General features: G+C 44.3%; 1 protein-coding gene across 4 annotated transcripts in view; it reads left to right on the forward strand.

The window, feature by feature from the left end:
- Window positions 1–14,938, forward strand: part of STK32A (serine/threonine kinase 32A) — a 136,299-nt gene that overhangs the window by 50,748 nt on the left and 70,613 nt on the right. For all 4 annotated transcript variants that reach the window (XM_072146146.1, XM_072146148.1, XM_072146147.1 and 1 more), the window contains one exon: window positions 14,211–14,384. In XM_072146146.1, coding sequence (XP_072002247.1) covers window positions 14,211–14,384 — 174 coding nt within the window. The remainder of the gene's footprint in view (window positions 1–14,210; window positions 14,385–14,938) is intronic.

The raw sequence follows: 14,938 nt of genomic DNA on the forward strand, positions 1-14,938 counted from the left end.
GTGCACAGATCAATGGCCGCTATATCTGTAATGTGTCCTTTATGCAATTCACCTATTACCTTTGAATATCTGAATCATTCCTTGGTATTCCAGTGATTCTAAGCTCAACAGATTGTTATTAGAGATGAGCGAACATGCTCGTCCGAGCTTGATGCTCGGTCGAGCATTAGGGTACTCGAAACTGCTCGTTGCTCGGACGAATACTTCGCCCGCTCGAGAAAATGGCAGCTCCCGCCGTTTTGCTTTTTGGCGGCCAGAAACAGAGCCAATCACAAGCCAGGAGACTCTGCACTCCACCCAGCATGACGTGGTACCCTTACACGTCGATAGCAGTGGTTGGCTGGCCAGATCAGGTGACCCTGGGATAGACTAGCCGCTGCCCGCGCTGCTCGGATCATTCTGTGTCTGGATGCCGCTAGGGAGAGAGCTGGTGCTGGTCAGGGAAAGCGTTAGGGTGTTCTATTAGCTTACTGTTAGGCAGGAGTGATTCTCCAAGAACCCAACAGCCCTTCTTAGGGCTACAATAACGTTATACTTTTTTTTTTTATTTGCAGCTAGTACCATATTGTGAGGAATTTGCAGGGGGACTTGCTACCGTTGTGTTTAGCTCTTAGTGACACACATATCCACCTCAAACACCAAAGTGGGAAAATTTATTAGGGGTTTGATTTCAATTAGGCACAGTCTGCCATTTACTTTTTATTTTACGTTTATTTTTTTAATAACTCAGTGTCATCTCATCTTGCATAGTAGTGTGCTTTCATACTTGGCTAGAAAATAGCCATAGGAGAATCCAAACGGCTTACTTACTCCTACAGTAGCGTTATATATATTTGATTTCTGGTTGATCTGCTGGTGGCTGTACTTGCTGCAGTGCATCTACTAGCAAATTGTGAGCAATTTGTAGTGAGACTTGCGACCGCTGTGTTTTGCGCTTAGTGACGCACATATCCATTGCAAAGACCGAAGTGGGAAAATTTATTAGGGGTTGGATTTCAATTAGGCACAGTCTGCCATTTCCTTTTTTATTTTACGTTTATTTTGTTTAATAACTCAGCGTCATCTCATCTGGCATAGTAGTGTGCTTTCATACTTGGCTAGAAAATAGCCATAGGAGAATCCAAACGGCTTACTTACGCCTACAGTAGCGTTATATATATTTGATTTCTGGTTGATCTGCTGGTGGCTGTACTTGCTGCAGTGCATCTACTAGCAAATTGTGAGCAATTTGTAGTGAGACTTGCGACCGCTGTGTTTTGCGCTTAGTGACGCACATATCCATTGCAAAGAACGAAGTGGGAAAATTTATTAGGGGTTGGATTTCAATTAGGCACAGTCTGCCATTTACTTTTTATTTTACGTTTATTTTTTTAATAACTCAGTGTCATCTCATCTTGCATAGTAGTGTGCTTTCATACTTGGCTAGAAAATAGCCATAGGAGAATCCAAACGGCTTACTTACTCCTACAGTAGCGTTATATATATTTGATTTCTGGTTGATCTGCTGGTGGCTGTACTTGCTGCAGTGCATCTACTAGCAAATTGTGAGCAATTTGTAGTGAGACTTGCGACCACTGTGTTTTGCGCTTAGTGACGCACATATCCATTGCAAAGACCGAAGTGGGAAAATTTATTAGGGGTTGGATTTCAACTAGGCACAGTCTGCCATTTCCTTTTTTATTTTACGTTTATTTTGTTTAATAACTCAGCGTCATCTCATCTGGCATAGTAGTGTGCTTTCATACTTGGCTAGAAAATAGCCATAGGAGAATCCAAACGGCTTACTTACGCCTACAGTAGCGTTATATATATTTGATTTCTGGTTGATCTGCTGGTGGCTGTACTTGCTGCAGTGCATCTACTAGCAAATTGTGAGCAATTTGTAGTGAGACTTGCGACCGCTGTGTTTTGCGCTTAGTGACGCACATATCCATTGCAAAGACCGAAGTGGGAAAATTTATTAGGGGTTGGATTTCAATTAGGCACAGTCTGCCATTTCCTTTTTTATTTTACGTTTATTTTGTTTAATAACTCAGCGTCATCTCATCTGGCATAGTAGTGTGCTTTCATACTTGGCTAGAAAATAGCCATAGCAATAGGATAGCATCGTTTGGTTTTAAAAACTAAAAAACACAAAAAAAACCAAAAAAACACAAAAAAAAGTTAAAAAAAAATTAAAGTTATAACTCTCATTTTCAAAATGTTTAACCCGAGGGCTAGGGGTAGAGGACGAGGGCGGGGACGTGGGCGTCCAACTACTGCAGGGGTCAGAGGCCGTGGTCCTGGGCGGGGTGAGACACCACCTGCTTATGAGGGAGCAGGGGAACGCCGCAGAGCTACACTCCCTAGGTTCATGTCTGAAGTTACTGGGACTCGTGGTAGAGCACTGTTGAGGCCAGAACAGTGCGAACAGGTGATGTCGTGGATTGCCGACAATGCTTCGAGCATTTTGTCCACCAGTCAGTCTTCCACGCAGTCCACCCATGTCACCGAAATCGGCACTCCTCCAGCTCCTGCACCTCAGCCTCCTCCCCCCCAGTCTGCCCCCTCCCAGGAAAATTTGCCATTTGAACCGGCATACTCTGAGGAACTGTTTTCTGGACCCTTCCCACACTCACAAACCACTTGTCCGGTTGCTGCTGAGCAATTTTCCGATGCCCAGGTTTTCCACCAGTCGCAGTCTGTGGGTGATGATGACCTTCTTGACGTAGTGGAAGAAGTGTCTAAAGAGGTGTCCGACGATGAGGAGACACGGTTGTCAGACAGTGGGGAAGTTGTTGTCAGGGCAGGAAGTCCGAGGGGGGAGCAGACTGAGGGATCGGAGGATGATGAGGTGACAGACCCAAGCTGGGTTGATAGGCCGGGTGAACACAGTGCTTCTGAGACAGAGGAGAGTCCTCGACCAGAACAGGTTGGAAGAGGCAGTGGTGGGGCCAGACGGAGAGGCAGGGCCAGAGCTGGTGCATCAGCGCCAAATGTGTCAACTAGTGAAGCTCCCGTGGCGAGGGCTCTTGCGGCGAGGGCTAGATTTTCAGAAGTCTGGAGGTTCTTTAAGGAAACACCGGATGACCGACGGACTGTGGTGTGCAACATTTGCAAAACCAGGCTTAGCAGGGGTTCCACCACTACTAGCTTAACTACCACCAGTATGCGCAGGCATATGAATGCTAAACACCCCACTCAGTTGCAACAAGCCCGTTCACCTCCGGCCGTGCACACCACTGCTCCTTCCCCTGTGTCAGCTGATAGTCAGCCCCCTGCCCAGGACCCTGCCACAAAAACCCCATCGTCGCCTCCACGATCCTCCACAGCATCCACCAGCGTTCAGCTCTCCATACCCCAGACGCTGGAGCGGAAACGCAAATATAGTGCAACCCACCCGCACGCCCAAGCCCTTAATGTCCACATCTCCAGATTGCTTAGCCTGGAGATGCTGCCCTATAGGCTAGTAGAGACCGAGGCCTTTCGCAACCTCATGGCGGCGGCCGCCCCTCGGTATTCGGTCCCCAGTCGCCACTACTTTTCCCGATGTGCCGTCCCAGCCCTGCACCAGCACGTGTCAGACAACATCATCCGTGCCCTGACCAACGCCGTTTCTGACAAGGTCCACCTGACCACGGACACGTGGACGAGTGCTGCCGGGCAGGGCCGCTATATATCGCTGACGGCACATTGGGTTAACTTGGTGGAGGCTGGGACCGAGTCTGACCCTGCGGCTGGTCATATACTGCCGACGCCGAGGATTGCGGGGCCTACCTCGGTCCAGGTGTTTCAGGCCTACTATGCCTCCTCCTCCTCCCACCCCTCCTCCACCTCCTCCTCCTCCGAATTACCATCCGTGGGCATGGCGCCATCAGTCGGTAGCTCTAGGCACAGCAGCAGTGCCGTCGCTAAGCGACAGTAGGCGGTGCTCAAACTGCTGAGCCTAGGCGATAAAAGGCACACCGCCCAAGAGCTATTACAGGGCATCACGGCGCAGACTGATCTGTGGCTGGCACCGCTGAACCTGAAGCCAGGCATGGTTGTATGTGACAACGGCCGTAACCTGGTGGCGGCTCTGCAACTCGGCAGACTGACACATGTGCCATGCCTGGCCCATGTGTTAAATCTGATAGTTCAGCGTTTCCTCAAGACATACCCCAATCTGTCTGATTTGCTCACGAAGGTGCGCCGCATCTGTGCGCATTTCAGGAAGTCCAGCACAGATGCTGCCACTCTCAGGGCAGCACAGCGCCGCCGCCAACTGCCCGCTCACCGACTGTTGTGCGACGTGCCCACGAGGTGGAATTCAACACTGACCATGTTATCCAGAGTTTACCAGCAGCGCCGAGCCATTGTAGACTGCCAGATGTCAACTTCCACCAGAACTGGTAGTCAGGTCAGTCAGCTTCCTCAAGTCTACAATGAGGAGTGGACGTGGATGTCTGATATCTGTCAGGTGCTGAGTAACTTTGAGGAGTCAACACAGATGGTCAGTGGCGATGCCGCCATCATCAGCCTCACCATCCCGCTGCTTGGCCTGTTGAAAAACTCTCTGATCAGCATGAAGTCGGAAGCTTTGCGCTCGTCACAAGAGACGGGGGAAGAAGATTCCCTTGTTGATAGCCAAAGCACCCTTAGGTCTGTTTCTCAGCGCATATCGGAGGAGGTGGAGGTGGAGGAGGATGAGGAGGAAGAGGAGGAGAATGTTGGCGAGACACAAGAGGGGACCATTGTTGAGTCCTTCACTGTTCAGCGTGTATGGTTAGAAGAAGAGGAGTTGGAGGAGTTGGAGGAGGAGGAAATGGACAGTCAGGCCAGTGAGGGGAGTGAATTCTTACGCGTTGGTACTCTGGCGCATATGGCAGATTTCATGCTAGGCTGCCTATCCCGTGACCCTCGCGTTCAAAGAATTTATTCCAGCACCGATTTCTGGGTGTTCACTCTCCTGGACCCACGGTACAAGCAAAATCTTTCCACTCTCATCCCTGGAGAGGAAAGGAGTGTGAGAATGCATGAATACCAGCAGGCCCTGGTTCACAAGCTGAAACAGTATTTCCCTTCTGACAGCGCTAGCGGCAGAGTGCGTAGTTCTGCGGGACAAGTAGCGAGGGAGAGTAGGCGAGCAGGCAGCTTGTCCAGCACTGGCAAGGGTACGCTTTACAAGGCTTTTGCCAGCTTTATGTCACCCCAGCAAGACACTGTCACCTGTCCCCAGTCTCGGCAGAGTAGGGCTGATCTTTACAGAAAGATGGTGAGGGAGTACGTAGCTGACCATACCATCGTCCTAAATGATCACACAGCTCCCTACAACTACTGGGTTTCAAAGCTGGACATGTGGCACGAACTGGCGCTGTACGCCTTGGAGGTTCTTGCCTGCCCTGCCGCTAGCGTCTTGTCCGAGCGGGTTTTCAGTGCAGCTGGTGGCATCATCACCGATAAGCGTACACGCCTGTCGACTGACAGCGCTGACAGGCTGACGCTTATTAAGATGAATAAAGCCTGGATTTCTCATAATTTCCAATCTCCACCAGGTGAAGGAAGCTCAACCTGAATAATTTATCCACTCCTACTCCTCCTCATTTTCCTCCTTCTCCTCCTCTTTGTACAGTAAAGCAGAGGAAACTGGCTATTTTTTGACAGGGCCCACTGGCTCTAGCTATAGTACTTTATGCATTTAATTTTTCTGGAGGGCCACCTACCCGGTCCTCTGTTTTAAACAATTTTTGGGAGTGCCACATACAGGCACTCAATCTATTCAATTTTTCTGGAGGGCCACCTACCCGGTCCTCTGTTTTAAACAATTTTTGGGAGTGCCACATACAGGCACTCAATCTATTCAATTTTTCTGGAGGGCCACCTACCCGCTCCTCTGGTTTGAAAACTTTTTTGGACTGCCACATACAGGCACTCAATCTATTCCATTTTACTGGAGGGCCACCTACCTGCTCCTCTGGTTTGAAAACTTTTTTGGACTGCCACATACAGGCACTCAATCTATTCCATTTTACTGGAGGGCCACCTACCTGCTCCTCTGGTTTGAAAAGTTTTTTGGACTGCCACATACAGGCACTCAATCTATTCCATTTTTCTGGAGGGCCACCTACCCGCTCCTCTGGTTTGAAAACTTTTTTGGACTGCCACATACAGGCACTCAATCTATTCCATTTTACTGGAGGGCCACCTACCTGCTCCTCTGGTTTGAAAACTTTTTTGGACTGCCACATACAGGCACTCAATCTATTCCATTTTACTGGAGGGCCACCTACCTGCTCCTCTGGTTTGAAAAGTTTTTTGGACTGCCACATACAGGCACTCAATCTATTCAATTTTTCTGGAGGGCCACCTACCCGCTCCTCTGGTTTGAAAACTTTTTTGGACTGCCACATACAGGCACTCAATCTATTCCATTTTACTGGAGGGCCACCTACCTGCTCCTCTGGTTTGAAAACTTTTTTGGACTGCCACATACAGGCACTCAATCTATTCCATTTTACTGGAGGGCCACCTACCGGCTCCTCTGGTTTGAAAACTTTTTTGGACTGCCACATACAGGCACTCAATCTATTTCATTTTTCTGGAGGGCCACCTACCTGCTCCTCTGGTTTGAAAACTTTTTTGGACTGCCACATACAGGCACTATCCAAATTAAATTGTCTCCATAGCAGCCTCCACACGTTGTCTCCATTGCTACCTCCAAAAGTCGTCCATATAGCTGCCTCCATACATCGTCCCCTTATCAAACGAGGTGTGGCAGGCAGAAATTTGGGTTGTTTTCATGGGTTCCACATCAAAGTTGTTAACTTTGTCGCCACCCTGCTGTGTTATCCACAAAATATACTGGCAAACTTTTATCATTTACCAATATTATTTCAGCGCTTCTTGCGCATCTGGTTACATTCCCCTCACCCGCCATATCCTAAACTTATAAGAACGCTACTACACTTGATCTTATACAAAAGGTTCTTAGAAGTGCTGTTTGGGGAGTAGCCTAGAGACAGGGGCTTGGATTGGCGAAAGCTCGCCTGGCAGCGGAGCGCCAGCTCCATGCGCATCATGCGCTTCTTGCACATCTGTTTACATTCCCCTCACCCGCCATATCCCAAACTTATAAGAACGCTACTACACTTGATCTTATACAAAAGGTTCTTAGAAGTGCTGTTTGGGGAGTAGCCTAGAGACAGGGGCTTGGATTGGCGAAAGCTCGCCTGGCAGCGGAGCGCCAGCTCCATGCCAAGATCCAACTAACATAGTTTTAACTGCAGCACCTTTAATCTACTACTAGTTCACTGCCTCCATACATGGTCCCCTTATCAAACGAGCTGTGTCAGGCAGAATTTTGGGTTGTTTTCATGACTTCCATGTTAACTTTGTCGCCACCCTGCTGTGTAATCCACAAAATATACTGGCAAACTTTTATCATGTACCGATATTATTTGAGCGCTTCTTGCTCACCTCCTTTGGTTCCTCTCTGCCACCCATTGGTTTGAAGCCTGAGTCCATTTAGAGTATGTCGCCATGCCACTCTCTAGCCTGCCGCTGCTGCCGCTGCCTCTGCATGCCGTCCCCTATAGTGTCAGGGTCAATTATTGGATGTTTTAGATGCTATCTAGCTTCATTCTGTCACTCTGTCATGGCCATGCTGTTGCCCATAGTTTTGGCATAATGGTGCGATTAAGCAGCCTCAGAGGCATCCATGCATGCTGCCCCTGCTGTTTCCTGTCCATTTCCGTGGTGTTTCCATCCTTTTCTGAGGTTCCCAGGTGTTTGGCCAAGCTTCCCTGTGCAGAGCCTTGGTCCCCTTGAAAAATGCTCGAGTCTCCCATTGACTTCAATGGGGCTCGTTATTCGAGACGAGCACTCGAGCATCGGGAAAAGTTCGTCTCGAATAACGAGTACCCGAGCATTTTAGTGCTCGCTCATCTCTAATTGTTATTTATCATTCATGTGTTCAAAGAGTAACTTCTGTTTAAAATCCTTTGCTTCTATTCTATTTTGTAGAGAAATAGTTAGGAAGATTATTATCATTTACTTTATTAAAGCGAATCTGTCAATTACTTTTACACCACTGAAATTATTTGAATCCCCGCTTTATGTGAAATCATGCCAATATGTCTATAAAAAAATCTCCTCCAAAGTCATGCGAAAATGAGCAGAAAGCTGTCATATGTTATGTTCTGCAGAAGCAGAGGTGTGTATTATGATGTTCTTCAGCGGCCGAGGTGTGTATTATGGTGTTCTTTAGCAGCTGAGTTGTGTATTTTGACATTATTCAGCAGTTGAGGTGTGTATTATGATATTCTTCAGCGGCTGAGGTGTGTATTATGATGTTCCTCAGCAGCTTAGATGTGTATTTTGACATTATTCAGCAGCTGAGGTGTGTAGTATGACGTTCTTTAGAAGTTGAGGTGTGTATTATGATGTTCTGCAGAAGCTGAGGAATGTATGATGATGTCCTGCAGCAGTATTGTGCAGTATGCAGTATTGTGAGCTTCACTCGGTTGGCTAAATTATGTAGCCCTGTTAAATTATCAGACCTATTGGCATACAATAAAGCCCAATATATAGGCATCTAAATTATGTCATCCCTTTAGCCTCTCAGTTTGATTAAATCTCAGGCAAAGATGAGTCAGTCTGAGAGGCTGGAGATCACTTTATCTCCGTATCTTGGGCTCTATTGTGGCTAGAATAATCGCTACAGAACTGGAGATTCAGAAAGTTAAAGAAAAAGGCTGGAATTGGATATTCATCTGCAGCTTCCATTCCCAACTATTAGTTTACCTGCCTACATTTCTGGTTCTACAGATAACTGAACCACAAACCTGATACATAGATTTGTCTTATATAATCTGATAGAAGGACCATGGTAGTAAGTGTTATAGAAACCAAGATATAGGTGTTTAAAGTGACAATTCCACTTCATCCTCTTAGATTAAATAACCTCTGGCAAAAGATTACATTTTCACATGACTTTGGAGGAGATTTTTTTTAGGCAAATGAGGGAGAGTGGGCTAATTGTTTAGTGAAGTAAAAGTGGTGATAGGTCTCCTTCAAGGAATTTTATTTACCTTTAGTCTCCATTTAGTAACACTGGGGGGAATTCATTACAACTGGCCTTTGAAACACAAATGTGCAATCTCTGCCAGTTCAGACCTAAGACCAAGTCTGATCTGGTGAGGATTTTTTCTGCAGACTCTGCTAGAAAGTCAGCAAAAACTACCTACAGCAGGCCACTGCTTCCCCCAAGTTGCCCAAAGTGGTGTGCGGGTGGGAAAAGCAGGGAAACTGGTGAGGATGCGTACATTTACGTGCCTTATTGGTCAGAAAACTGTCAAAGAAGGTATAATTAATCTTCCCTAATGTCTCTGGACCAGTGCAGAGTAGAACTAGACAGTTTTCTGCTGCGCCAGATTAATCCCTGTGTCTGACACTGGAGGGTTAATCTGGTGCAGTATAATTGCACCTTCTATTAGTTGGTCTAGTTTATTGCACCCCGATATTGAATTTTCTGCTGCATGGACTGAATATTCTACCGCACAGGCTATTTTCTGTCTGGTCATAAACCCTAATTACTGAGGACACGCCCCTACTGGGATAAAACATCCTAAAAATGGTCTAAAATCTTTTGTAGATGTGGTGCACAGCATTTTAGGTGCAAATTACTTACATTTTCTGGTGCAGACAGATTGATACATCTCCCCCAGAGTGTGCAGGCTTTGTTACTACAGATACAGTTCTTCCAATCTAACTTGCTGTTGATGATCAGCACTGACAGCCGGTGGAAGAAAAGAAGGGTTATAAGTGTGGGAAAATGGTTTATACAGCCAGGGTTTGACTGGCTACAGAGCCTCTCCAGCATATTTTGTAAAACGGTTTCGTAAATTATTTCCTATAAGGTTGTTCTTAAAGGAAATCTACTATCTAAATCAATCAGGGACACTTACTCATAGACACAAGCACACTAATTGTGCTAATCTTCTTATATGTGTTATCCATGGCCCCCTTCCTTCTAAAATCAACTTTTCAAATGATGCCAATGGACATGTTACAGCCCTCTGTGCTCTGGATTCATAGGCTGTTGTTACACTGTGCAGCAGCACGTCTCATTCACATCCTCTCCCCTGCCCTTTCTGTAAGCAGCAGTGAGAACACAGGGGGTAAGGGGGAAGTGCTCCTTCAGAATGTAACAGCCTGCGAATCCATAGCACAGGAAGTTTCTATAACATGCTCATAGCCTTGCTGTCTTATTAGCATAATTTTAAAATTTGATTTTAGAAGGAAGGAGGCCATGGATAAAATATATAAAAATATTAACAGAGTTACAGTGCCTGCATGTATGAGCAAGTGTCCATGGTTTATCATTCTAGATTTTAATAAGTAGAATTTTATAAAGTTAAATTTGTATGTAAGTGTGAATAGAGATATTTTATATAAGTATTCTATATGAATTTTTTGTTCCCCTAAAAATTTGATCTGGAAGATTTGGGGTTGACATGGGAACAAGGATTAACAATAAAGCTTCCTTGTGGACACCTTGCAGTTGATCACCTGAAAATTGGGGCTAAATTTCAGCATGCAGAGTTTCACAATAGACAGAGAAGTTGGGAGTCAGGGACTGCCTGCACATCCTCTTCTTAACAAAAATCCAGGAAAACATGGCTAAGAATAGCATTACACTGTGATTTTAGTTAAAGAGTAATTACTATTTTGATAAACATTTGAAATGTCTGAGAACCCAACCTAATATACAGACTATTAATCATCTTCTATTGACATAAATATTTCCAAAATTCTTTACTGGTGTATAGGGAATATAAGAAACTGGTTAATCCAAGAGGCCTACATAGGCTGAATGCTCAATGCTGCCAGACACCTCTTACACAAGATATCACTATAAAGAAGAACAGGATAGAGCATGTTGTAATCCACATGTATGATATTTCCCCCGATATCTGCCAGTAGGGTTGTATTTCTTCTTCACACTGACTCATCTGACACCATAACACAGCAAGGATACCCTGATAAACATCAGATGATAGTCTAATCCCGTCAAAAAATTGTGAGCTGGTGTCATCTAATGTGCATGACCATGTTAAGTATAAATAAAAACCCATTGGCTTTTGGGTTTCAAAAATATCAAGGACTTCTTGTACAAGAGGATCACGAGAACGGGGGGTCTAACGGGGTCCCAGGTACCTCCACGGACCCCTCGTCACGGACGCACATGTCCGTTCTGCTTCATTCATCTCTATGGAGCTGACGGAGATTGCCGCATCTGTTCCATTCATCTTGGGGGTCTCATCCTGTGGATGGGGCCTAATCTGCTTAGTGGGAAAACCCCTTTAATGCAACATTCAGAGATGTGCAAAATCCCAGAACATAGAAGGACATCATTCTGAAACCATCTCCTTCCTAGATGTCAGGTTGGTGACGGTTTGTAGATGGAAATATGTGTTTATAAAAGAGAAATATGTCAGGGGGTAGAAGAGAAATATGCACATAAAATTGGTATTGATGATAAGGTGGGAAATCATTCCTCTATCCATCTACATTGCAGACTGTAAAAGCTGGTCATGGAAATGGTAAAAGTGGCAAATGATAAGCCATAATTGATAAGGCCATATTCATGTACAGTAGCTTCAGTCATCGACTGCCAACAAACTGTAACCAGACAGATCACTTTTTTGGTAAACATGTGCTATTATCTGCCATTGGATATAATTGTCAATCATTTTTTACATCAAAAGGGTCTTACTAATGAATACTCAAAATGAACCACATACATCATGGATAGGCAAAGAAATATAAGTACTTGGGTATTGTGAGTTAAAATGTAAAATGGCACATATTATAAAAGTCCATACCTGAATAAATATGTGAACAGCAGATGTTAAAGAGATACCAAGTGACCATAAAACGAGGTTACTTATTTATGATTAAGTAGAACAAAGACAAGGAATAGTCAGGTAATACGCTTACATACCTGACGTGTATATATATACATACGAAAGGGGGGACAGACTAAGGAGAGAGGCAGTGGGGAAAAACATCAGGGGGAGCGCTGACAACCTATATGCTACATTTCAGCAAGAATGTATAAATTCTAAATATTTAAGAAAAAGTACGGTATTCAGGAGAACCACAGAAATTGATCCACGGGGACCAACACTTATAGCATTGAGGGATTACATTGTTGAGGTCAGGGGTCAATTCTTCCATCCTCAAACCAGTCAGAAATTGTGGGTGGCCTAGTACACTTCCATAGCCTTGGGATAACTGTTCATGCTGCAACTAGGAGGTGGCTGAGCAAACAGCTGGATGGTTTGTGGATGGGATATGGGAGCAGAGATAGAAGAACAATCCCTGGTTCATTGGCCAAGGTGACCCCCATCAGCTTATTAATGAGGTATGATGTCTAGAAAGGTCCTACAGTGTCTATGTTAAGCTTATTACTTAATAACAAAAGCATAGTATTGTAATAATATGTCTTTAGGCCTCCAGTTCAAAAACAGTAAGAGGCTTTCCCCCTGTAATGTTCCACCGGTGTGTGTCTCTAATGTAGCAGAGAGGTCCCCGGTTTGGTAATACCCCTTCTCTCTGCACCATCTATTCTGTGTGTCATTGTAGCATCCTCTTAGTTATTATCAGTTATTATCACATTTATAGCATCACTGCACACTGAGTAATGTGTTCATCTCCAATGGATACATCTGAACTTACTAGAATACCGTACGGTATGATGTTGCCGCAATTTTCAGTTACTGTTTGACCCTGTAAATAAACCTTGTTCCATTCCTCCAATTGTAAGATGCATAATGTAGTTACCAAAGTTTTTCCCAGATGGTGAAATTTCTTTGCATCTCAAGCTGAAGATAAAAATAATAAAGTGTAAAATTGTGTTCCAGTGGGATTTACAAGGTGAAGCGTTATTTCTATAGTTATTTAAAAAATGTGGGAATTAAACTGTTGCAAAATAAATGTAGTTTTACAAAATAAGAGCAGGCAAAAACCTTTCTTCTATGCAGATGTTTGATGGTGAGAATGTGTAGATGTGTAGACCATATTGTACACCATGAGAGGGTTCCTCATCCAGTATGTTCTTTACAGCTCTAAGGTACATTGTTAGATGGTGTTTCTGTTCAAGTTACTAATTGTATATACTGTAGATGAAATAATCTATATAAATAGATTCCTCATTGAACTAATGAAATTGAAAATAAAATACATTTTAAAGAGGTTGGCCACTGTACCTCATATTTTTGTGAATAGAAGAAATAATGCCATTATATATCAAAAGTTGCTTGAGGGAGGAGGCTAGGGCAACAGATTGCAGAAATATGGGTACTACCCTGTTTCCCCTAAAATAAGACATCCCCCGAAAATAAGACCTAGTACAATTTTGTTCAGGCTTAGAAATATAAGGCTTCCCCTGAAAATAAGACCTAGTGGCTCCCTCCACGCCGTACATGAGTATTAGGAAATCTTTTAGATGCCGCAGAAGGTTGTGACATGGGGAAGAATTCATGGAATTATATCACCGGCTGTTGTGCTGCAAATGTGATACCAGCAGCTACCAGGATAAGAAGGGTCATTTATGGAAAGCGCTTTTACCAAACATGAGAGATTGGGGCCAATGATTCTAATAGAAATGGAGTCACAAGAAATACAGCAGGAAATTCAAAGTTTGGAGAGTCATAAGGATGTTAGAGAAGTAGATTTTTTTGTTCAACGTTAAATGTGAATTATTTTTCATGGATATATAAGAAATCCCCTGAAAATAAGACCTAGCGCCTCTGTAGGAGCAAAAATTTATATAAGACACTGTCTTATTTTCGGGGAAACAGGGTATGTGCAGTTTGCATGTGGAGTGTGCAGAGTGCACCAGATTCATGAGTTGTGGCTATTTTTTTTTCCATAATCTGGCGCCCCCTGCACTGCTCGGGTGCACCTTTTTTTATTTTTGCTGCACTTTGTTCATGTTGCAGAATTGTGGTCTTACTAAGCACTAACATGCCCCACTAACACAAAACTGGCGCAAACACAATATAATTACATGTGCAAGCAGTTTGCATGTTCTTTCTAGTGCAAAGTCAGACTGGTGCGCACACTTTAATAAATGTGGACCTCTGTGTATGGAAATTGTTGACAATACAGGACCTTGGAGGGTTAAATTTTATTAACGCAGGAAATTTTTACATATAGTAAATCTTTTTTTGCACTTCATTCTGCAGGTATTCATTTCAAGATGAAGAGGATATGTTTATGGTTGTGGATCTTCTCCTTGGTGGTGACCTTAGATACCATCTGCAACAAAATGTTCGTTTCACTGAAGCTTCTGTCAAGCTCTTCATCTGTGAAATAGCCATGGCACTTGACTACCTGCAGAGCAAAAACATCATTCATCGGTGAGTCTGCATTGTGGGAAAACTGGTATACAGAACAGGTAGTTTTCTGTACATTTCAACCTTTTATATGGAACAATAGGAGTGAGGGCCTTGCTCGCACAGTTAATGAGGACAAAGGGGTGAACAAGAGCTTGTATAATGGTCCGGCCATTCTTTGTTACGGAACAGAATAAAAATAATTTAATACATAAATAAAAATGCTCCTGCTTGAACCAGCCACCTTGTTGTATACAAAGTCCAAAGTCACAGCGACCGCAGAGAATCCTGTAGCTTGTTTACCAGATAACAGATGGGAGAAGGACACTGGATGGGTTAGTAAAATGAGACTTGATGTTTCATGCAGTTTGGGAATGTGAAAGGCTTTCCTGAAGAGATGGGTTTGAAGAGCACATTTGAAGAGGTGGGCAGGTGTGGCATTGTGCAGAGCTTTGTGGATGAGGGTAATTATTTTAAACTATATTCAGAAGGAGATGGGCAAACAGTGCAATCTCAGGCCGGTGGGATCGGTGCAGCATATGGTCTGAAAGACAAGTCTGTCTGCTGAAATGAGAAAA

This window comes from Engystomops pustulosus, chromosome 4 (genome assembly GCF_040894005.1).
Source record: "Engystomops pustulosus chromosome 4, aEngPut4.maternal, whole genome shotgun sequence".
In the NCBI taxonomy this organism is placed as follows: domain Eukaryota; kingdom Metazoa; phylum Chordata; class Amphibia; order Anura; family Leptodactylidae; genus Engystomops; species Engystomops pustulosus.